The sequence below is a fragment of the Vanacampus margaritifer genome, chromosome 5, assembly GCF_051991255.1.
Source record: "Vanacampus margaritifer isolate UIUO_Vmar chromosome 5, RoL_Vmar_1.0, whole genome shotgun sequence".
Classification (NCBI taxonomy): Eukaryota; Metazoa; Chordata; class Actinopteri; order Syngnathiformes; family Syngnathidae; genus Vanacampus; species Vanacampus margaritifer.
Window position 1 is genome coordinate 18,139,518 of NC_135436.1, and position 25,775 is coordinate 18,165,292.

Consider the following 25,775-nt stretch of genomic DNA (forward strand, 5'->3'; position numbering starts at 1 on the left):
GAGCGTAACTTGACGCTACAGCAATTGGAGCACAAAGGCTTCATTTTAGAATCTGGAGCGATGTTCAATGTGGTCTGATGAATCCGGAGTGATGGGCACAAAAAGCAATGATGACTGTCCAAGCTTGTGTTTTCTGATCAGTTGTGCTACGTGAGCCCTAAAATTGAGGTGTGCTGACTACGTGAAGACTCTGCTGAATGAACAGCGTTTTCTTTTAACCAGTGTTCTGTGAAAGGGCAGTTGAAGGAACATGAGACATCATTTTCACACACGCATTGGCTACCACTGAGTCTAGACCTTAACTCCATTGGGAATTTTTGGAATGTGCTGGACAAGACTTTACACAGCACTCCGACATGGACACTCCCACCAGAAATGCAGGGGGGGGGGGGGGGATCGAATGAAATGTTACATGGCATATCTGTTTATTAAAACATTTTACAATTATATTTAATGGTATTTAATTTAATCATCCTATTCAGAATTGAAATTAACTTGGCACATTTTTAATGGTCGAAAATTTATTGGAGCAATAAAAGAAGAGGGACAATTTGCATTACTTTCAAAATCAGCATAAAAAATATTTTTTTTCAATAGTACTGAGTAAATAATCCCAAACAATCAAGCATGCATTCATTTGTCCATATTCTATAGCAGGTTGCATGCCAGTAAACTGGAGCTAATTCTAGCTGGTTTTGATTGAGAGGCAGGTTCAACCCTGGACTGGTCGCCAGGCAATCTCAGGGCGCTATAGTGAATTTGACACACAACCATTCACAGCCACATTCACAGCTATGAACTTGTTTGCATAGCCAGTGCGTGTGCTGATGTTCCTAGGCGTAGCCGGCGTGGCGGACCTGTCATGTGACGCTCCACGCCGACTACGCCCTCCGTTGCTCAATGATCTCCAAAGACGTGGATCCCATGTGTGGGAATCTTGAAAAGATCCTTCGTCCCTGTTTAGTGTGTCCCGTCTCCATTTCCTGATCCCTAATGATTCTTTTATCCATCTTTTGTTTTTTTACGACGTAGTCGGCGTGGAGCGTCACATGCAGCTCCGCCACGCCGGCTACGCCCAGAAACATCAGTTTATAAGGCACGTCAAAATTATCAGTTTGACAGCGTCTGAGGAAGGCGGCAGTCGAAACTAGCCGAGAACTAGTCAAGGTAAAGCACAACTTTTTTTTGTCTTGGACGATATAGATTTTTAGACAATATGCTAAAAAAATTTAAAAAAAGTTATTTCTGCTGCAGTTATGTCAAAAACTGCGTGAAGCCACTTTCATTGGCCGGGAAGTAAGCTGGCTGTGTTCACTCCCACTATGGCGCAAACGTGCCTTTCTAACTGCAGCCATTTATAGAAATTACCCCCAAAGAAGGAAAAAAATAATAATAATTAAAAAAAAAAAATAATAATAAAAAAAAGAAATTACCCCCCAAAAAAGAAACGTCCACTCATGCACACAGTATGACTGTGCTTTGCGCTAGATTTGCCCTTGGCATGAAAATAGGGCCCAGAGTGTTCAATTAATCTAACGTGCTGCATGTACCCCCCCCCCCCCCCTCACATAAATAAATCCAGTTAAATCTAATAAATATTCTCCAAAAGATATTTGATTCCTGATGTAGTTCAAGTTGTGCTGTAAATGAGGTCATTGACTAGAGATTGAGAGGATTATTGAAAGTGCAAAGAGATATAACAGATGGCCAACGGGGACCCGCTTTGCTATCAACCCCCAAATAACAAAGATTTTGACATGAATATTTTAAAGTCTGTCTTTGTACTGTACCTCTTCTTGGGAAGTGCAGCACTTGATGAATATTTCATCTTTGCAGCCCCACTTCGTCTCCAACGATGCAGCGTTTCAACTCTCCCGAGGTCGCGCTTGTTCAAATTGAGAGAAAGGTCGACACAGAGAGAGCAAATGTATCAGCTTTATATCTTTATTCATACGTTCAGTCTCTACTCCACAAGAACCCGAAAGCCACTTTGTCTTTTAGTCTCTGAGGCAGAAAAAAATAATCATAAATCATCGGCAAGTCAAGCAAAGCCTACGCGCAGCGCAGGTTGAGTTTCTTTCTCAAGATTGTGTGTGCGTGTGTGTGTGTGTGCGCACATTGGAGATACACACACACACACGCACAGCATATACTTACAGTATATATTTATCCTGTGTAGACATGTTACTAAAATTCTCCTTGGAGAAGATCAAAACATTTTCTAAAAAAAGAAAGAAAAATAAACATACAGTAGAACTGTTAATTTAAACCCAATCAGTGGTTATTTCCCATGTTAAAGCAACAATATGTAACAATTTGACCTTTAAGTGGAAGTCAACCTTAAACGTTTCTTGACAATAATATGTTATATGTGACCTTACTAGTCTAAACATGACATTCTGATTAATCACCAAAATCAAGCCGCTTTATCCATCTCAGGGGGCGGCCATTTTGCCACGTGCTGTCGACTGAAGCTGACATCAATGATACTCAAGTAACAACCAATCACAGCTCAGCTTCAGAAAACAGCCGAGCTGTGATTGGTCCTTGCCGGAGCCCTGAGAACCATTGATGTCATCTTCAGTCGACAGCAAGTGGCAAAATGGCCGCCCCCTGAGATTGATAAAAACGGCTGGATTTGGCTTCATAGCTCATATTCCACAAATGTAATAATATAATATAATAATATTAATGTCATGTTTATTCTAGCAAGTTCACAAATAAAATATTGTCCCCAAATTTTTTTGGGGGGGGTTGACTTCCCCTTTGAAAAAGGGGCTGCATAAACATTTGCGTCTGAGTTATTTTTGAATGGCAGACTGGCTTGTGATAAGCAACCTGTGTATCAGTTATTGCCATGGAGACTACAGATCACGTGATGTAGTGGTCTGTAATGTTTGTGGACCAGCCAGGACATTGTTAACCATACACAAATACATTCATTAGCTTCTTAATGCAGACTTCCACAGTGCCTTGAAGATATATAGTAATACATTAGCCCGGATTGTTTCTTGCTGTTGCTTTAATAATCATTTTTAATTTATATATATATATATATATATATATATATATATATATATATATATATATATATATATATATATATATATATATATATATATATATATATATATATATATATTACGTAAATGGATGAGTTTAAATTAATACCAACAAGATGTCTGATTCTAATGAAAAATAGCAGCATGAATACAATGTGGTGTATACTGTAGTGTAGCCAAGTTCAATCAAACTACTTGATTCTTTTTTTTTTTTTTTACTGTTGCTTTAACAAAGGGAGTCATTTTTTTTTTAAAATTATTATATTGAATAACGCCTATGAATGCCATCAAAGCGTTCCACTGCTGTGCACCGACAATACAATCTTTAATACAATGCAGGTACAGTAGCCTATACTATTCAATAGTATAGCTGGAGTAATGGAAATGAGATTTGTTGTAAAAAAATAAATAGAAAAAACAGAGTGATTGAACATAATGAGAGTCATTGAGTCAAAAATTGTCCTTGAAATAAACGGAGTCATACTTGCTATCCAGCTCGATCACTTGAGTGTTTCTTAAACAAAACAACAACAAAGAAAAATCATCTGGAAAGGTAAAAATAGTTCTTAATTCACATTTTTCATGACATTCTGTACCATCATAAAAATGAAGCATAGATTCTCTTTATAACCCTTCAGTGTCATCAAGAATGTCATTGCGGTTTCTCTCTTTCTCTAATATATTGATATTAAAACATGTAGCGGTGTAACACGTAGCAAAATGAACCTTCAAGTGAGCCCCCACACAGCAGGAGTTCATCCGTTTTACTCACTCACATAAACATTTAAGATTCCTTTTCCTTCCTATACGTCACAAGCACATAGAACACACACAGAGAAGAATGCTGAAATATACTTTTCGGGGGCTCAAGCATTTCTCTTCAAGACCAAAATGAAAATAACAGCGACCGCGTCAAAGCTGGAATAAAGTGCTTCTCTTATCTTCTTTATTCAATGATTTGAATACAAGGACGTTTTTGGAGGTTTGGAAGTGCTTTCAGTTTGGCTGAAGTTCAGATAAAAGGGTTTCTCTTCTAGTCATGCTCTTGAAGCCAAACTACTACACGTGTAAGAATACTTCATTGAACATTTAACATGACTATTTCTAGAATTCTTTCATTTGGTTCCGTTCATTCTCATGCTTTCGTGGCATCCCAGACAAACACTTTGAAAACAAATTGGCGCACTTGAAACGAAGAGTGTGACATGTTGGGACAAAGCGATTTGTGATGTTACCTCCGGTGGCCATTTTGAATTAGGGGCAAGTGTGGCAGTGCCCCAGCAGATCCAGCGGGTGGTGCTATAGTGATTTCAAAAATAAAGAAAACTAAAGCGTGAAATATTTAACATGACAAATGAGTGTAACGGCCGTATTTAAAAGAAAAAAAATGTTGAGGGATGGATAGTTTCAAAATAAAATAATAAAGTTTTAATATTACAAGAATAAAGATAAAATAGTCATCATTTAAAGAGGCTAAAACCAAAATTCTCATTACAAGCATTAATATATATATTTTTAAGATCATCTAGAGTGCAAATTTTATCCGTTCTTATGTTATGTCCATAATATTATGGCTTCATGTAATTCATACTGATTTTAGCTTCTCATGTTACTTTACTAAGACTTCATACTCCAAAAGTTTTTTTTTCTCTCTCCCAAAAGTTTACACGTGAATTTTATTTACGTTAAATATTAAAAAAAATTTTTGGGGGGGGGGTTACTTTTATGTGATATAATTTTGAGTACTCATGATTTTATCATTTTTTTCCCATGTAAAATTACAATTTGATCCTGACTTTACTCTCGAAAATGTTTTTTTTTTAGATAAATTGAATTATTTCTCCTATTATTACAACTTTATTCTCATTTAAAAATTTTCACAGAATTGCAACTTTAGTCTAACAAAATCTCAAGTTAATTTTTTTTTTATAATACTGTATTCTAACTTTATTCTTGTAATAGAAAATCTGTAATATGTCAAATATTTTACATTCTTGTGAAATGTGAGTTTCTCCCCTCATACAACTTTATTCTCATATTTATTTTTTTCCCTTTACGTTAACACTTAAAAAAACTAAACAAAAAACCTCCATAACATACAGTATAATCTGTACAATTCAACTGCAATCTTAAAATGGGCATTTTCCCTTTCTGTATACATACGATAAACCAAGTCATCTCATAGTCTTTAAGAGTTTGTTTTGGGATTAATGTCCTATGTGTTAACTGGGGCACTGCCGACTTGCCATGTTTTTTTATTATTATTATTTTTAGCTATTTGGGGCAGGAAAGCTCTGCGCCCCAAGTTATGATGGAAACATTATAGTGAATGTGCCCCGTGCATTACAAATGTATTGTTGGGCTTGGGGAGCAATCATTTTTGGTAGGTAGGAATTCTACCTAGCAACCGTGGCTATTACATGTGTGTAGTGTTAAAGTGAATATGTCGAGTGTGTGGTGAAGCACATAGCTGTCTTAAGTGACTGGTGCCAAATACAGCTACTTTTCCATGGAAAAACACCACTGGGTACAGCAAGTGGATTGATATCACTTTCCAAACTGTTGATTGAAATGTTAGAAGAAGGGTTTGCTCGTAAACTTTAGTGTGTTTGGGGCTAATGCAAGGCAGCATCCCAAAGCATTTGATTTTTTTTTTTTTTTGAAAGGCAGTCTGGCTGCAGGAACTAGGAACGGAAAAAAAAAACCCACGTGTGGAATGGTAAAAATGTCACACTCTATACACTCACACACACGCACACACACACACGCGTGCGAATATAATCGCACAAATGCAGACTCGTACTTGCACACTGGACATGTCACAGACATATCTGGCATGCATTTTTTTTTAAAGAGGAAAACTTTTTTCTTTAGAAATTCTTTAACAGCTTTAGAGCTCTCATTTCTTATGTACATAAATTAACAATAAATATAGGTAATGCTCATATATTTTGAAATATATATATATATTAAATAATGAAATGCTCTTATATATTTCAAATATAATCATAGAATTCTTTCTAATTTGAAACACTTCTAAAGAGATATAGTCACAGTTTAGTAACAAAACACGTAAGAAGACATCTCCCGACTAGTTTGGCTGCAGTGTCTCTTTTTTTTTTTAAAAGTCTTCTATTTGGAACATACATTCTATTTCTACATTCGACCATCATTGATTGGGAAATGTTCATTAACACTGTGCAGAAACAAACACAGTCAAAGCAGATTGTGTCGTCTTCATATTTGGCTTGTCTGACAGGGAACCAGCCCTGACAAAGACCACTCAGACCAGATTTGCAAGATGATGGTCAAACAAACTGCAGTCGGGTGTCCTCGGCTAAAAGAGACGCTGCAGCGAGGACCTCTAGGGGGACCACGAGGAACAGTCGAGAGAGTAGAAAGACTTAGAGCTCTCCAAATGAACCCTGTCGCTCCTCGTCCAGTTGTTTTTGATACACACACACTGGAATGGGAACCACGTGAATACTGACAGGAGTTGCTGTAAGATGTCTAAATGCATGCAGAAGTGTGAACTCGGTCTCCCTGCCTGATCTCCAGGATGACACACATGGCTTACAGTAGGATGGCGTCGGTGCTGCTGGAGACATCTTTTCAATTCCCGTCTGCGTTCCCGCCCATCGCACCTCTTCCTGTTCCTGTTATCTCCCTGCGTACAGACTCATAAAAAACAAAAGCGTCCAAAAAAAGTCCAATATTGCACAGCATGCCCTCATGGCCTTTTTTTTGTGGCGACGGGTCAGTGGTAGTGAGTCCTCTTGTCGTCCGTTTCCGAGCTGTAGTCCCTCAATCCGATACCCCGCTGGAGGTTCAGTAGAGAGTCTTTCATCTGATTAGGACGGGAATAAAGAGAAAAGCACCTTAGTGACAATTTCAAGATTTTTTTTTTTTTAGAAACTTATCCACTGTTGTTTACAGAATAAAAATACCCTGTTTTGAGCTCAGGCCAAAGTATGTCGAATGATGTCGTATACCTAGGACCCTCGAAGAGCACTATTGTGCTGGTGTTCCTAATATTATGACCAATGAATGCATATTTATCCATCCATCCTCTACATGGGTCATTCTATGTCAAATCCCCCAATTAGTTAGATCGGGCAAATTTTAATGAAATTATGTTTACAGTAATTTCTGGACTATAAGATGCTACTTTTTTTCACTTGCATTCGACCCTGCGGCTAATACAAAGGTGCGGCTTATCCATCAGATCACAAGGGGGCGCACTATAAAGAAAGCGCAAGAGCGTTTGAACTCATTTTGATTGACCCAGTAGTTTCTGAGATATCAGGGTTCAAAGGAAGGCGGTCATGCATCTTTTTGCTGAAAATGTCCAAATTTGCCAAGCCATAGCTCCCAAAGCCCTGCTGCGATTCCCCAAAAATTTGAGATTTAGCGTTGTGGCATCACAATCAACAAGTACACCAAATTTCATTCAACTCAAAATCTGCTTGGTTGAACCCACTGGATGATTTGGCATGGAATGAACCGTACCGCTTATCCTGTTCAGGGTGTGCGTGTTCTTATTGAGTCAAAAATGACTAACATCCCACTTCAGCGTGTACGTTCACAGATTATTCAGTGTGCGAGTACCTGGTCGAGTAGTACCACGGACGACTTGATTATCTCCCGCCACTTCTGCAGCTCGGCGTCATGGAAACGCTGCTGCGCCTCAAGGAGCTGGGCCCACTCCATTTGTGTCTGAGGAAGTTTACTGGGAACACACACAAAACGTACGCACATGCACGAACACACTTTAGCAATTAGCGAGGCATGGCCACTGAAGCCTCCATTCAGTCCAGAAGCCATTCAAGACGCTTAATGGGTTCCGGTCATATTAGTCATCAGTCATACAGTATGTGTTCATGTTATTGTGGACAGTTTGCGGCATGTATGTCTACTATTATAAACTATTTCTATTAGTTTAACATGTTTGTCCAGTTTTGTTAAAAGGAGAATGAAAACCTAGAAAAAAATATATATTGTACATTTAAAACCGATATAAAATTTGTGAATAATCGTGAGTTAACTATTGAAGTCATGCGATTCATTACAATTAAAATTTTTAATGGCCTTTAATAATCTTTTTTTTTTTTTTTTTAAATAAATATTTTTTTAAATGTCTAGGTTTTGTCATGTTTATTTTCAGTCTTGTTTACTCCCTGTCATGTTTTCCTTGTGTTTTCCCCTTGTCTTGTCATTTCCTGTTTTATTGTGAAAGGTCTGACTCCTCTCGTTTCTGGTCACTTGCTCTTCCTCGTGTGGTGTCTGTGTCAACCCTGATTGTGTCCACCTTTCCCCATTACCCTCATGTGTCATCCAATCAGTGCCCTCAGCCAGGTGTGTCTTGTCATGTCATTAGTGTTGGTGTATTTAGTCAGTTGTCTCCCCCCTGTCTGTGTCGGTTCATTTTTGCTGTTGCAACTGCCGTAAGTCTTTCGCCACGTCACGCTGACCTCTTCGCCTGATCAGGATCCATGTCATGTTGTTAGTCTCGCCTTAGTTGTTTTGTCATGTTTAGCTTCATGTTTTGTTAGTTCAGTTTATTTTGTATTTTGAAGTTAGGTTTTTTTTGATTAGATATTAAAACGTCTTTTTGGACTACACCTCTGCCTCCTTGCCCTGCCTTCCCGCATCTGGGTCCTAAAGCCCCCACCTTACTGACAGGTTTTCATTCTCTTGAATTTTTTCCTTATACTAATAGAAATAGTTAAAATTAATTTTTGACGTTTATAGGCGTCTATGGCAGTGAATGACATATCCATTTGTGTGATTGGCTGCCGGGCAACAATCCGGAACGATATACGTTATGTGGTCAAGGGCCTGTGAACAATGCTGAAACTTGCAGTATCTAAAGCACAAATAGACGTTAGAAGTCACAGTGTGCGTGCGCAAACCTTTCATGCAGCCGCAGACCTTGCCAGGTAGTTAAAGACTGTGCCGAGTACTCCAGCATCCACAGCTTGTAGAAGAGCATCATATTGAGGAACACCAGCAGGATCAGACTGACAGTGGACAGGAAATAGGATTCAACATGAGTCCAGTAGCAATCACTTTCTTGGGAATGATGTTATGCATATCTGTAAACTAACTTTAAAAAAAATACTTTTGGTTATTGTTGCCCAAGCAAATAAACATACTACATGTACCTTAGACAAATCCTACGGGTCGCAATGAAACGAGAGAAAAGAGGGGTTATTATACTCAATGGCAACATATATCCTAATAAAGTTGAATTAAATCAGATAAAAATATCAGGGAAACAAAGGTGATTAAAAATCACGTTATTAAAAAGGGATTTTAAGAATACTTGTATAGCAAATGACCTGTTTGTATCACACCGGAATGCAAAATTACATACATACAAATTCTGCTGTATTTTTCCAAATAGCCAATGTTATTCTCTATTTTAATTACTTATGCATGTAGGTAGCTATAAAAGGGAGGAACAGACCTTATTTGAGGAAATTCACCAACTGCAATAGCACTCAGTAAAAGCTAGACCACCACTAATGTTAATCATGCTGGACATATTATTACGGGATACCAGCAGGTGGCGGTAATGCACATTTACAAACATGGCAACTACACTTTTCTTTTTTTTGTATTGTAAATCACTGGACCACGTTGACCACTTCTCTACTTGCCCTGATGCAAGTAGATACCCCAGCCCCCCCCCCCTTTTTTTGTTGTTGTCCTTTTTTAAACTGCAAAATAAAAAAAAAGATAAAAAAAAAAAAAAAAGATAATGGACCAACATTTTGCTTGGTGTATTTAGTGAGTATTAATTATTAAGTACTAATTGTAAATGTGTTTATTATTGTCAAAGTATGGTCCAATATTTCGTATCATATCTAATACAATGCATACATACAGCTCTTGCATTGGATCTCATTAAGAGGAGATCTATTGTTTATCAAGTTTGCCTTTCAGTTCTGCGGTTCAGGGTTTAAATCTGCACTTCTTCTGTGTTGAGTTTAAATGTTCTCCCCGTTCTTGGGTGGATTTTAGTACTCTGGCTTCCGCCCGCAACCCAAAACATTCATGTTAGCCTAATTAAAGAGTGAAAATCTGTAGTGTGAAACTCATTTTGTGGGCCATATTGTAATCATGGTTTCCCTAAGAGCACCGTGAGAACAAACCATAATAAGTACATTTATAAACGCTACTGTAGTATAACATAGTGTATAAGACACACAGCAAATTGAAGGATAACTCATTTAAAAATCCTAAGTCAATCAAAGTAGTTTCTTCACCGATTGTTCAATTGATTTAAAATATTGTTATGTAATAAAAAATGCTTGCAGTATCGCAATGTTATTAACTCATTCACTGCCATTGACGGCTATAGACGTAAAAAATTCATTTGAACTATTTCTATTAGTTTAACATTTTTGTTCAGTTTTGTTAACAGGAGTATAAAAACCTAGTATTTTTTTTGTATATTTAAAACAGATATAAAATGTGTGATTAATTGTTAGTTAATTAGTGAAGTCATGCGATTAATTACAATTAAAAAATTTAATGGCCTTTAATAATCTTTTCTTTTTATTAAAATAAATATATATTTTTTGTGAAATGTCTAGGTTTTCATACTCTTATTAACAAAAGTGGGGAAAAAATGTTATACTAATAGAAATAGTTCAAATGAGTTTTTGACGTTTATAGCCGTCTATGGCAGTGAATGGGTTAAAAGCGAAGATAATCAGCAATTTTGGTACACAGTTTAGCATGAATCATTCGATTCAATTCAAATGAATTGACTGTCCCTTAGGATTGACATATATGTTCTAATTGGTCCATAGGTGAGGTTGTTCATCTGTATGCGTCCTGTTATTATCTGCTGTCGCCCAAAGCCAGGGAAAGGCTGCACACCTCATACAAGAAGCCAATGTGGACAAGCTGTCTAGAAAACGAATGATGGATAAATCATGTAGATATACCAAAGGAAGCGTCTGGCGTGAGTATATTTCCCAGTGCATGTGTGTTATGATGAGCTACATACACAAAGCTGATGATGAGCAGCAGTTTGGAGACGCTGTACAGAGCCAATCCTGCGGGCAGGCGACGGTGCTCCGGACTCTGATGTCTGGTCTGCGTGGAGCCCGCTACTTGCTTGATGCGCTGAATCACTTCCTCGTCCGTCGGCGTGGTGACGGGACTGAGAGCTTCATCCATATGCTGGCTGCGCATGTGGGGCGTCGGCCTTTTCTTCCGCCTCACCGTGGCGTTCTTCCCTACTTTGGCTTTCGGGGAGAGCTGGTGGGCTTCGGTCAGGATCTCCTCCAGTTTGGACAGCTCCACCTCTGAGAGAGACATTTTCCCAAAGTTTGACTTTGAATGGTGAGCTGCATGTAATGCTATAAAATAAAATATATGGAGGACTACGATAGTGGTAGATACATCACATAATATCATACAACAATGCAAAATATGTGCGTTAGTGGTATAGAGATGACAACAGAGCAATCCATGGAATCATGGCTTCTCTGATTATGATATAGTTCAGGGGTGTCCAAATCCAGTCCTTGTGGGCTACTATCTTGCAAGTTTTTGATGATTCCCTCCGCCAACACACCTGATTCGAATGATCAGGATCATCATCAGGCTTCTGCAGTTATCATTTGAATCAGGTGTGTTGGAGGAGGAATGCATCTGAAAAAATATGGACCAGATTTGGACACCCCTAATCTAGTTTGTAATTGCCGAATGAAAGACAGCAAACATTTTTGATCTGAGAAAAAAAATCATGTCTAATAATTAGTTCCAGAATATTAAGCATAATCAGCATAAAATATTAAACATTTCTTTTTTTTTGTCATGGATAATTTTAGTATGAATAATTGTCTCTCAACATTTACAAGAAAAATGGCCCCAGCTACTTCAGGCCCTAGAATATTGAATAATGTATCCATTGTGAGGCGTCTTTGAGTTTCCAAAAATTTGCTATATAAATCTGATGCATTATTATTATTATGATTATTAAATTCAACCCGATTCAATATAAATAATGTTCTTGCTTTGATACTGAAAAAATACGACTAAAGTAAAGCCCATTCATCTTTATTTATATAGTGCGTTTTTAAACAAGATCAATTGAAAGTTTACCCCAGCCGACTGTAAACAAAAACACGTCCTTACGTATAGTGTTGTTCCGATACCGATACTGGTATCGGCAGAGGCCCCGATACTGCATTAAAACAGTGGTATCGGTGAGTAACATGCCGATACCATTCATTCTGACGCTAAAGTAGGACTTTGGATGCAGCATCTTTCACATTCACTGATGTGTGACGTGTTCACTGCATGCCGAGCTAAGATATCCTATTGGCCCTTGAATGCTCTGAACCAATGGCAGGACAGCTTTTTTATGTTGACAAAACCCCCCGTAGGAATCGGTATCGGCATCGGCCGATACTGCAAAGCTGGGTATCGTAATCGGGGGCCAAAAAACGGTATCGGAACAACACTACTTACGTATCAGACCTAATGCTCTAGTTTTTAAAACATCAACAGAGTTTTTGTTTTGACTAAGGGTTTCAGACAATTACATTTTTCTAATCGTAATTAATCGCATGACTTCAATAGTTAACTCATGATTAATCGCAAATTTCAAATCTGTTCTAAATGTACAATAAAATATACAGTAATTTCCCCCCCTAAGTTTTCATACTTTTGTTAACATAAAAGTGGGGAAAAAATGTTAAACTAATAGAAATATGGCTGCATCTTTTAGTCATTTCATAATAATTCATAAAATTTAGTTAAAATTCAAAAGATATACTGTACTGTAAAAAACGAGTGTGATATTAATTTGTGTTGAGATTGTGTGTTTTTTTTGCCACTAGATGGCATAATTGCATTTGTGAGACATTGATGACGGCTTAGTGCATTTTTCTTTTCATTCGTTTCATATTAAGAGCTATCTAATCTTTAACATGAAATAACTTCTGCACATTTTTTTAAATCGTAAAATACAATTTGACCCCAGTCTCCACAAATATATGCATTATTACTAATTTTATTACTGTTAAATTTTGACGTGGGCGTGTCTGCTGCGTTGCGACTGGAATTCCCCCAGTACCGGCTTTCCAAGTAAGGGGCGGTCATTAATTGTATGTTAAAAAAATTAAGGAACTTTAACTAAAAATTAGTGCACTAATTTTGTAACCCCTAGTTTTGACATTATGAGTTCCAATTTTACCGGCATAGACCACTTCACACTTCATGTAATCCAACTCAGGTTTACCGAGTTGGCGAAAGTTCTCCTCCAACCCACTCCAGAAGTTTTTCTCGATGAAGCCTTTCACCAATCCCCACGGCTGCTTTCTGAAGCGCAGCTCTGTTGATACCCTACAAGACAAATAAAGAACCAAACTTGATCTGACTGATTGCTAACAATGTAGAAACGAGAAAACGAAAATCTATTTGATCATCTCACCGTAAACGACACTTGTTTTTGGCCACCCGGGTGAGCATGTAGCGGTTGAGCGTGTAGAAGTAGTCGTGGTAGGGGACGTCATGCGTGATGACCTCAGCGTCGATGATGTAACACTCGCTCTCCTGACTGGCCTTGTACAGAGTCTGAAAGGTGCATTTTAGATTTACTGTTGAATATTTTGTAGATTTGATATGCTGACCATACCTGTGTCTCAGTGACTGTGGCTGTCTTGGGGGCGAGCGGGTTTGATAGTGAAATGGTGTACAGGATCTCCCTGGTCTGGTTCCCGGCCTCCTCTTTCTTCCATGGGTGGTAAACCACATCTGAACACACAAAAATGGAAAACAGAACCGTAGATCAATAATTTATGACAGGGTCTGGAGATGGTATGAATAATAGAGATAGGTTGATATGTTTTTTTTTAGGGCCGATACTGATGCCGATTATTAGTAGGCAAGGAGGGCGGTAACCAATATTTGAAGCCGATATTAATTTTCAGAAAAAAGTGGGGAAAAAATATTGGTGCAAAAAAATTGAAAATAAAAATGCCAATCTTGACTTTTTCAGACTTTTTAAAATGTAGATTTTTTTTCAAATCTTAGACAGTTGACATCCTTTTAAATTTGAGCTTTTAAGATTATCGGTGCGTCTTAAAAAGTTAAATGGAAACTTAAGCAAGTAAATACCACAGCTCTCTATAGTTTTCTACAGTAAATATTTTTTCCCAGGTTCCCAGGGTCAGCAGCATCTGTTATGAAGTTAACTAAAAATTTCAATAAATAGTTCCCTGAGATTAAATTGATTTTAGATATACAGTGGTACATCGGAGTTTTGAATTGTTCAACCTCCAAAACATTTTTTCCCATAGGAAATAATGTAAATGCAATTAATCCGTTCCCAAGCTCCAAAAAACAGAAAATTCCCAATTTAATTTCTATTATTTACATTTACAGTACAGTACAGTATTTAAACAATAAAAACACCTTACTTTATTTGTTGTGGTGTGATGGCATCAGTGGATGATAAATGCTATGTTAATGCTAGCTTTAGTTCAGTACTGATTTGTGTATTTTACATTGGGCATATTGTTAGACTACTAAGCGGTCCTTACGTGCGTTGTTTAACATCAGGCACGTTGTTGAACAGCTAAGGGGGGTCCTCTTGCCAGTATTTACAGAAAACGTCACGGTAGTTACAACTGCACGATAATCTTCGTAGCACTGTATGTTTTTCTTTGCTGCCACTGGCACTGTTGTCTTTTTTGGGGCCCATTGCGAAGAAAATTATCGTGGAAATTTTTTTACATACTTGGCCAATAAAGATGATTGAGATTGTGATGAATGCAGACCTGAGAATCGCCGCTGCTCCATGAAATCGCTCATGAACTGCGACTCTGTGAAGAGGATGTCGTACAGCTTGTCCACGCTAAACTTGTAGATCTCGTTGATGTGTTGCCTCCCGTTCAGATCCTCGTGGAAGGCCTGAACCTCACCTATGGCAGACACACACAAACATCTATAAGGACAAAAAGGACTTAAACCATTAACTCACCAATAAAAAGGTTAGGTTAAACCTGCTGTTCCGCCTGAATCCATTATTGAGCTTAGATACATTTTGGACCACTTTAGGTTTCCAACGTTGTGGGACAAAGCAAGATCCATAAATGCATGCATGGATGTAACAAACTCCCTCAAACAGAATTGGAATGAAGTAGCGCAGATATTGTGAGCCAGCAGACTTTTGATGATGTGTTTTAGTGTTTTTGGTGATGTCTTTCGTCTTTCGTCTTTTAGGTCCCTTAGCTGAGGTGTCTCTCAGCATGTCAAGATTTTCCTTATCCCGACTCTTCCATGCAAGCTGTTCTTCCGCGCTCAAGGTTTTCTTAACTCATTCGCTCCCATTCTTTTTCACTGAAGCAACCCCCTTTGCTCCTGGATGTTTTCCTGGATTTTGACCGATTTTTGCAAGGTCCACTGAATATTATGTTCTATTGCTATAGATTAGAGTCTCTTCTTTCATCAGGAAAAAAAGTTATATTTTTATCTGTTTCTGTTTCGCAGTGATCGGGATTAGGATATAGCTAAGTTTCATCATTATTTACAAACCTGTTGAAAACACTGGCAAAAAGAGCTCATTGCAACATGGCCCTGGCTGATCTCTTATACTCTGCTACCACCTGCTGGTTGTTTTTTTTTGCAATAACTACCATTGCTTTAAGCAACCTCTTCAAATCATAAGTTGTATCAAAGCCTTCTGTATGAACAAGTATTAAAAAAACAACAACACAAGAAAAACGTATAAATGCGTTTTTGGGAGTGAATGAGTTAAAGACCATCTGAACCCATCCATGCTCCGTTGCTTTGTTTTTTTCTCTATAAAGATCCATCCATCTATCCATCCATCCTGATTTTGAATTGATGGAGTGCAAAAATCATTCGCACTCATGTTCAAGTAGCACGTTTTTGAAACGAAAGAGGAAACTGGAATACCAAGAAAACCCCTTTAGGCATGGGAAAAAAAAAAAAAGGCATGGGGGAACCACGCTAACTCAACAGAGGAAGACTGGAGCTCGGATTAGAACCTCCAACCTTTTCACTGCGGGCCGGATGTGCTACCCACTCACCCACCATGCTGCCGCCAGCAGGCCCTCTATGTCATAATGATAGCTTAGATTTATAAAGCACATTTCAAGTGACCCAATGTCGCTTAACAATAACTCAAGGGACTAATTAAAATCTATGTACAGTTTGAGTGCTAATGCTACTAAGTGTGTGTTTTGGTGGTCAGATGGCGGCCAACATCAGTGAATCCTGACGTCACAAATGGTCTTCTGGCTGAATGGAGAAAATTCCCACAACCGTTTGACTCTCTCTTCAGACATGGATGGCTGGTTTACGTAATCTGTCCTTTGCACCCACCCTCATCGTGTGTCTCTGAAGAGTCGCTGAGCTCCGTGGGGATGTCCTCGTTGTCGTTGAAGTCGAGCGAGGGCGAGGGAGCGGGGCCACCAGTCCCGCTGGTGTCATTGGGCTTCTCTTCCATCAGCAGAGGCAGAGCTAGCAGCTCGCCATCCGGTTGGCAGTCTGTGAAATCGTCTGTGGGGAGGTCAAACTTTTGTGCGGAGGGGGGGGGCAAAAACAACCAGAAGGGTCTTTTATTGGGAATCGGAATGTGGAGTTTCAACAATATTTAATGATGATTATTAAAATGTGGTGCATGACCACGCGGCTTACTGTGATGGGTGTGTCGTGGTTGATGGTGCTGTTTGGGATGACCTTCTTGTGAAGGAGAGGTGGACTCCCGTCGGGCTTGGCCTCTGCGCTGCTTTTGGACAAGTTGTCGTTGTTCATCTCATTCTCCTCATTCGGAATCTCTTCACTGAAGCTGAAGGTACCACGAAGCCATTATAGGGTTAATAAATGAACACAGCAGAAAAAAAGAAAATGCAGAGAAACTGATGATGCTATGCTTAACAGATGTTTTTTGACCCCCCACACACACACACTTTTTGACAATAAACTTATCTAATAACTTAACTAATTAAACTTCGATATCTAGCAGGAGGCCGCAAAATATCATCCTAATGGTCAATATAATCCAAATGGTCCCAGGGCCGTGCGTTGGAGACCCCTGCAGTAGAGTGTGGCAATTTAGATTCAGATTTAGCTCATAATATTAATTATATATATTAGGGGTGTGAAGTGTATCTGGCGATTCGATTCGTATCACGATTCTTAGGTCACGATTCGATGATTAATCCCGATACGAATCTAAAAATTGATTGTTGCGATTTATTATTATTTTTACTCAAAATTAGAAAATACTCATCAGTAAACTTGCACATGTACACTGTAAGATTTGTATCAACATTTATTTATTTATCTGAAAATTCAGGCTTATAACTAAGCCACTTCATTTAGCAAACAGGTTGCAGTCTGTTTCATGTTTGAACAGCACTGAAATTAAATATTAAGGCTCCATTAATATAACATTCTTCCATGCTTAATGTGTGAATCCTAACCCTAAGTGAGACATTTTGTTGAATATTCCCATAAAAAATTGATGTTTAAAAATTGATTTGGCCTGTTATATCGCGATATATTGCCGAATCGATTTTTCTAACACCCCTAATATATATATATATATATAAAATAAAAATTATAATAATAGTAAAGCATTCAATGAATGCTGTTGTCATAATTATGAATGAAATATGATGACAGACACCACACATGTCCGGAGTGCTCAGAATCTGTCTGCCTGAACCACAATTAAAATTCCCCAAAAATCATGTTAGACTACCTGCGCCAATACTTAGACGTGATTCCATCAGGCGTAAAGTTTAGTTCACTTTCAGACACTTAATCGTCAGGTGCGCCAGGCGTATGTCACACCACCCGCCCTCCGTACATCAAAAATTGATGTTTAAAAATCGATTCAGCCGCATATCGAATCGAGAATTGCGCGCTGTAATATCGCGATATATTGCCGAATCAATTTTTTCTAACACCCCTAATATAAATATATATATATAAAAGACAATTATGATTACTGTATTTTTTAACAATATATTACACATTTATTTTGTAGCCAAAAGCAAATGTTGGATGGGTAAAAATGTATCAAAAGTGTCTTTTCTTTTTACTACTACTGTATTATTAACAGATTCAAACACAGCTCTGCTGATTTTAATTTAGAAATCCACTTCCCACCTCCCAGTCATTAAAAACTCTTAGGTAAGTGCAAATAAACAGAGGAGAGGAGAGGAGGTTGTTACTACTTTCATGGTGCATCTGAACGTGTGCCCTTGTAAACAGCTTTTAATCAATTGGCGTGTAATTTGGATAATTGTTTGCAGCCGTAGCAACCGACGTCCCCGCTGCGCAGCCACACTCACCCCATGGTGTTGAAGTCGTCATCGGGCGGAACATAGTCCTCGTCATCGCTGGTCAGGCCAAGCTCGTTGCCGTAGCACTGATGGACAAAGTGCCACAGCTCTTTGGGGCACAGCGGCTGAGAAGAAAGCAGAATACCACGGCAATGACTCATTTTACAGCGGGTGCATATTTTGTAGGAGATCACAGTATACCCCGCTTTACATCTTATAGACTTGGGGAGATGAAAGCATAATTAGAGTGTTGTTTCTCGTTTTAATTCTCAATGATTTGACAAATAATGTCGTAAACGTGAAGGTGTAGTGCAGGGTGTGAAAAGTATGGCCCAGGGGGCACAAATGGCCACTTCAACGGCCCGCCGGTATTTTTCACATGACCGAGAGTGCTTATTAAAAGTTATTAGCGTACTATTTTTTTAATTTATAATTTATTTATTATAATTATTTGTTGTTGTTGTTGATTTTGTTGTCAATTTAGCCATTTTTTACTATAATTATTTCATTAAAATATATTTAATATATATTTATTTTTATTGTAAATTATATAAAATCAAATATTAGTAAAAACATATTTTTACATCTATTAAAATTAGGGGTGTGAATTGCCCAGTACCTGGCGATTCCATTCGTATCACGATTCATAGGCCACGATTCGATTCAATACCGATTAATCCCGATACGAATCTATAAATTGATTATTGCGTTTTTTTTTAAAAAACTCAAATTTAGAAAATACAAATCAGTAAACTTGTACATGTACACTGTAAGATTTGTATGAAAATGTATTTATTTATCTGAAATTTCAGGCACTGCATTTAACAAACAGGTTGCACTTTGTTTCATGTTTGAACAGCACTGAAATAAAACATTAAGGCTTAATGTTCCATTAATATAAAATTCTTCCATGCTTAATGTGTGAATCCTAACCCTAAGTAAGACATTTTGTTGAATATTCCCATAAAAAATGGATGTTTAAAAATCGATTCGGCCGCACATTGAATCGATTCGAGAATTGCGCGCTATAATATCGCGATATATTGCCGAATCGATTTTTTCTAACACTCCTAATTAAAATGTTTTATTTATAACTTTAAAAAATGCATACAGTGTGGGTTCAGCTACCACACGGTGGCAGTGCAAATGCAAGTATGAATGGTTGTCTTTATATGCTCGATAATCAAATGGTGACCAGTCCAGGGTATAGTTTGCATTTTTTTTTTTCAACCACCACAATACAGCCCATAATCTGTTTCTAGTGAAATTGTCTTACCTTGTCAAGCAGCGCATTCTGCCATAATCTGAACATCATCATGTACGTCCTGTCTCTGGCTCCAAAAGAGGTGAAAAAGTGCTGCCGAGAAATTTTTTAGTTAGGTATGCAGCTGTTAATTAAGCTATTCCGCATAATCCGACGATCACATTGAGCTAATCGACACTAAAATTCAACACAAAATTCCCATTATTCAAAACTATGCTACTTCATTTCAGTCTCACTTTCGAAATTGTTATTTAAAAAAAAGAATTCTGCGGCAAAATCTTACCTTCTCATTGTCAGTGCAGACCTGGATGGCGTTGGGAATGAGGCGTGCGGTCTTCTCTTTCGTCATTGAGCAGATGTCTTTTAGCCGCACTGTCAGCTGCACACGTAAAGATGCATAGTATAAATACTCCCAAAAAACTGCCAACTTTTCCAAGCCTCAATAAACTTGTTTGGAATTTGATTTGTCTCTCGGCGCCATGCTGGCTGTTCCGGCGTACGGAGGGCGGGTGGTGTGACATACGCGTGGCGCACCTGACGATTAAGTGTCTGAAAGTGAACTAAACTTTACGCCTGATGGAATCACGTCTAAGTATTGGCGCAGGTAGTCTAACACGATTTTGGTGAATTTTAATTGTGGTTCAGGCAGACAGATTCTGAGCACTCCGGACATGTGTGGTGTCTGTCATCATATTTCATTCATAATTATGACAACAGCATTCATTGAATGCTTTATTATTATTATAATTTTTATTATGTATATATATATATATATATATATATTAGGGGTGTTAGAAAAATCGATTCGGCAATATATCGCGATATAACAGGCCGAATCGATTTTTAAACATCAATTTTTTTATGGGAATATTCAACAAAACGTCTTACTTAGGGTTAGGATTCACACATTAAGCATGGAAGAATGTTATATTAATGGAGCATTAAGCCTTAATATTTTATTTCAGTGCTGTTCAAACATGAAACAGACTGCAACCTGTTTGCTAAATGAAGTGGCTCAGTTATGAGCCTGAATTTTCAGATAAATACATTTTCATACAAATCTTACAGTGTACATGTACATGTTTACTGATTTGTATTTTCAAAATTTGAGTTTTTAAAAAAAAATCGCAACAATCAATTTATAGATTCGTATCGGGATTAATCGGTATCAAATCGAATCGTGACCTATGAATCGTGATACGAATGGAATCGCCAGGTACTGGGCAATTCACACCCCTATATATATATCTTTGGAGGACTGCTTATAAAGTCCTTTATAAACATACTTTGTGCGTTTCCATCTCCTGCGTGGACGCCAACAAATCAGTTTATTCTTTTACCACGTAAACTGTGCCAAGTTGGCTGTGTTCACGCCCACAATGGCGCAAAAAAAACATTTGAAACTACAGGAAGCTGCGTGCTTCTGCGAAAATACCAAAACAAAGTCTAACCTGCCCCTGCACAGATTTCCGCCGCGCCATCGCCTTGCAATGGGAATGAAACGAGAGCTCAGAGAGTGGCATCAACCATACCAGTGTTTCCCAGCGGAATATGTTGCTATAGAAACAGATCCAGTTCTCGGAGAGGTAGAGTCGTCCCTGTAGGAGGATGTCCCGTTGCAGAGCACACGAGTAGTCTGCATGAAGACATGGCACGGCATCAGCACAACACACACCCTTCATCCAATTTCTATGCCGCGTATCTAATATTACAATCAGTCCACTTTGTCCATATCCCGTTAACCACTGCATTACCCAAAACAAAATTGGCAATGCTAACTCGTACTGTATAGCTAACATTTTACCTGTGTTGTGTCTGTTTCACAAGTGCTAACTGCTATGTCATCGGAATGCCTTTCAACAAATTCTCATTATGGGTTCATGTATTTCTTGTCTGTATTTGGAACAGTGGCGTGGATTTAATAATAATAGTTGGAATTGTTGTTTTGGTTGCCATTTGTTAGACGTCACAACTATGCAAAATCTGCTTGTAACCGGTTCATGTAAAACCTTTGTAGACGGACAAGGAACAAACATTTTAGCACGTATATGGATTTGCATGTGTAAATCTTAACCACAAAAATGATGCATAGATATCTGTAAACAAATCATTTGGTGCTCACTTTTTGGATTTTGTTGTTGTTTTCAGTCTTCCAACAATTGTACTTTTTAGCACCACAAGGTCACAGTTTATTCGATGATTTTTTTTTTCAGACAATACACACTCACTCGCACATACACGTACTCACCCACATACAATATACATATATATATATATATATATATATATATATATATATATTTTTTTTTAAATAATAATAATAAAAAAAGAGAGCGCAATGACGATGACATGTCAAATCGGTAAAATTACCGAATGAACAATACTGAGCTGTCCAGAAAAAAAAGAGAAAAATAAATAAATAAATAAAGACAATAGCAGCAGTCTTCACGAGGACTGTGAGGTCACGAGGACTGCGAGGCAAGTCAAATTGCGCAATAACATTCGAAACAAGTTGAAACATGTGACCTTATAATGGCGTTAAGGCAATGGTTTCACACGGGGTCTGTGTGCCACTAGCGTCCGCTCACCCACAATGAGTCTCTCTGTGTCAGGTAGCTGCTTGAAGAGTTTCCTGAAGTCCTCATTGCGCTGCTTGTAAGTGGGGCTCAGCACCTGCAGGGACGAGCACAGTCAAGACACATTGCTACGCCATGTACACGCACGCGCACACACGCACACACGCACACACACAAATCGTCATGCTTGCTCGTTCACACACAAGCGTGGTCTCCGTTATGCAGCCCGGTTCATTCTTTTCAAAGCTTGTCAAATCCCTTGTCTGACACGGGTGATGATCAAGATTGGATTTTGACAAGATTGTTTTCATGGATGTCGACTCAACGGCAAGCAAGAGTTACACATACAAAAAAAAAGTTGCGTCTTAGTAGAAGCTCAATTCCAAAACAGCCCACCGCGCAGATCATTCAATGAACATGCTGCGAGCATTTAAAGGAGAGCCGTTCTCAGTTTGGCATCACACGGCAAACTTACGGGCGACACGAGAGCCATAACATTAGGTACACTTGCACAATCGAGCAAAAATGAAGGGCTGCTTCAAAATATAGCAATATTTGCGTCTGTTTAAAATGACTGTATGATAATTGCTGCGCGGTTTGCATTACCGAGAGGTATTTGTTTCATTTAGCTGTTAGACAAAATAGCATTTGCTTCCATTTGCAGCAGTTTCACACTACTGACAACTACTACCAACTACAATAAACGCAACACTCTTACGTTACTTTGTATATGGGATTTCATTACATTGTGCAGGTGTAACAAATGCTAAAGCTATACTTGAAAATGTAGCTATGACGAAGGCTTAAAAAGAAACTGAGGGGTGCTTGAACTTTTAAACACAAAGGTACAAATTAGTGATGTTCGATACCACTTTTTTTTTTCAGACCGATACCAGTACGAGTACTCAACTATTGGATCATCACCGATACCAAGTACCGATACCACAAGTACTTTTGATACATAAAATGTCCCAAAAATACAATGATAGATAAATTAAATGAAAGACCTACATATCCCAAAATAGCACTTTTCCTTAAAATTGCATTTCTAGTTCCTGTTGCTAAAAATAGGCACAAGAGTGCGGCAGATACCAATACCAGATACCATCTTGTGGCCGTTTTACGATGCAAGTACTGATACCTTAAATGAAGGCCGGGTATTGGCCCAATAACGATAGTACAAATCGTCGATGCAATGTGAAAAACACTTACATCTATTTTTATTTTTATTTTTTTTACATTTGTACGTTTTTTTGGATGTCTGCATTCAGTTTCATCACAAAAACATAAACATGTAAAAAATGACATAAATGTTTTTCACATAGTGACAATTTTTACAACATAAAAATGTAAAAAAAGACAAAAATGGACATGTGTTTTTCACATAGCAGCGACGACATGTTCTTTTCTTTTTTTTGCCAGTAATATCTTCTAAAGCATAGGTGTCAATTTCCGGTCCTCGAGGGCCGCAGTCCTGCAGGCTTTGGAGGTTTCCCTCTTCCGACACAAGCTGATTCCAATCATCAGGATCGTTATCAGGCTTATGCAGAGCTTGCTGACGAGCTGGTCATACATCAGCTGTGTAAACATCCAAAAAGTTTGACACCTATGTTCTAAAGTCTTAATTTTGCTGGCTTGATCTGCCAATCTCATTCTTTGCATAAAGAAGTACCAAATCTCCAAATGTGTGCCAGAGCAAAGGCTCTTGCTGTCTGCGCCAGATATTTTCCTTCAACAGGAAACCTTGAGGAAAAACAATAGCTGCCATCCCAGCAACAAGATATACAGGGTGTCCATAAATTCTCTTTACCATTTAAAAAAAATATTAATAATGCAATTGATTAGATATTTTATTCAGATTTGTTCTATTGTATTCAGTGTTTAAAAACACACACCGTGTTTATCATTACTGACCTTAAGCAAAGGATTACTGATGCCATTGCCAGAATTGATGAGGCTATGCTACAGCGAACATGGCAAGAAATCGAGCACCGTCTTGATGTGCTTCGTGCAACTAATGGTGCCCATGTAGAAGTTTATTAAAAGAGGTTAAAAAAAACTTTAATAAACGCTGAATACAATAGAACAAATCGAAATAAAATATCTAATCAATTGCATTTTTAATACATTTCTGAAATGGTAAAGAGACTTTATGGACACCCTGTATACTGGAACTCCAAAAAAAAAAAGAATATATTCTCTTGGATCCAAGCCAAGTGGGAAAAGAACATCTCCTTTGACATGCAAGTTTGAATCTTAAAATATGTGCTTTTCTGAGCAGTATGCTAATGATAAAACCAGCCTGTGATGACTCTAAACAACAGAGCTCTTTGAGCATTCAAATAGTCACAACCAGGCCAGTGCGTTTATTTATTTATTTATTTGTTAACGAGGAATCACCAGAGACAAAGAGTATACAACAGTACTTATATTTAGCCTCATTTTGCTCCTTCTACAACCAAATTCATATTTCTAAATCACTCATTCCCCAATCCAAACAAGGCTTTTTTTTTTTTACAAAGTAGAGGAGGACTTACTGCAGGAATCTCCTCAGAGCTCCACTCGGGTTCCTGAAGGTCCGAGGTGGCCCAGCCCCACTCCCAGCCCCACTCCCCTCTAGCTGGACCCTGCAGAAGCCACCCTGTCAGGGCCTCATCCAGCTCCAGCACAGCCTCCCAATCCGACATCAAACAATCCTCATCCGGTTCCATATCCGATCTTTTGTGTCTCATGGATAGAAGCGAATATCCTTGCCCGCGACCCCCTGCTACCGATATTGAAGGGCTTGTCAGTGATTAGTAAAAGTAGCTGTTGAATGTCCGCCCCTCTTCTGTGTTTTGGGTTGCTGCTCCCTGTCAATGTTGAGCAGTGGACACACAGGCACGCATCAACCACATGAGCCTCGTGTGTCTCTCTCTCTTCCTTTTACACACACAGGGAGAGGAGTTACGGCCGTTGCCCTCGAGTAACCCCGAGCAGCAACAAGTCCTTTATTATCATGGCAGAAGCACCCACCTCCCCACCAACACCACTCCTCTCTCGTATTCCAAGGAAGTGTGCGAGTTGTGCTGCCCCGGGATCTGAGAGCGTTGTTGTAATTAGTTTGTTTATGACCCACGGAATGAAGCGCGTCGAGAAGTGAAATAATGGGGACGGGGCGGCGGGGGGGGGGGGGGCGTTGTACATAGCTGAGGATGTTTAGAGAAAACGTGAAGTTTTAAGTCTATCGCGGCGAGTGTTGAGTCTGGCCAAGTGATTGAGTTACAGAGAACAGATGTGAGCGTAACCTCCAGTTACCTCTGACTGCAAAACAACACCATCAATCATGACACAGTCAGAAGTGGGCTGCAGAACAACACGGCCAGTGTAACATACGTGTGACAAAATGTGAAACGGCAATTCCCTTCGACGATGCTGAGATATCGTTGTCAAGCCGTTGCGCCAATAAAAAAAAAAAATAAATTGTACATTTATAAATATGTTACTGTGCAGTGGAACCTTTAAAATAGAGGTTTTATGTTTACATTGA

The 25,775-nt window shown here is 38.5% G+C and overlaps 1 protein-coding gene across 14 annotated transcripts in view; it reads right to left on the reverse strand.

Moving 5' to 3' along the window:
• Positions 1 to 1,930: 1,930 nt before the first annotated feature.
• Positions 1,931 to 25,775, reverse strand: part of gramd1bb (GRAM domain containing 1Bb) — a 108,252-nt gene continuing 84,407 nt past the window's right edge. For all 14 annotated transcript variants that reach the window (XM_077565648.1, XM_077565654.1, XM_077565653.1 and 11 more), the window contains 15 exons: positions 22,259 to 22,343; positions 21,203 to 21,306; positions 19,954 to 20,049; positions 19,683 to 19,763; positions 18,416 to 18,531; positions 16,752 to 16,902; positions 16,437 to 16,629; positions 14,867 to 15,010; positions 13,723 to 13,841; positions 13,519 to 13,661; positions 13,327 to 13,430; positions 11,083 to 11,383; positions 8,975 to 9,082; positions 7,671 to 7,791; positions 1,931 to 6,909 (listed from right to left, as the gene is read on the reverse strand). In XM_077565648.1, coding sequence (XP_077421774.1) covers positions 6,820 to 6,909; positions 7,671 to 7,791; positions 8,975 to 9,082; positions 11,083 to 11,383; positions 13,327 to 13,430; positions 13,519 to 13,661; positions 13,723 to 13,841; positions 14,867 to 15,010; positions 16,437 to 16,629; positions 16,752 to 16,902; positions 18,416 to 18,531; positions 19,683 to 19,763; positions 19,954 to 20,049; positions 21,203 to 21,306; positions 22,259 to 22,343 — 1,956 coding nt within the window. In that variant the 3' untranslated portion in view covers positions 1,931 to 6,819. The remainder of the gene's footprint in view (positions 6,910 to 7,670; positions 7,792 to 8,974; positions 9,083 to 11,082; positions 11,384 to 13,326; positions 13,431 to 13,518; positions 13,662 to 13,722; positions 13,842 to 14,866; positions 15,011 to 16,436; positions 16,630 to 16,751; positions 16,903 to 18,415; positions 18,532 to 19,682; positions 19,764 to 19,953; positions 20,050 to 21,202; positions 21,307 to 22,258; positions 22,344 to 25,775) is intronic.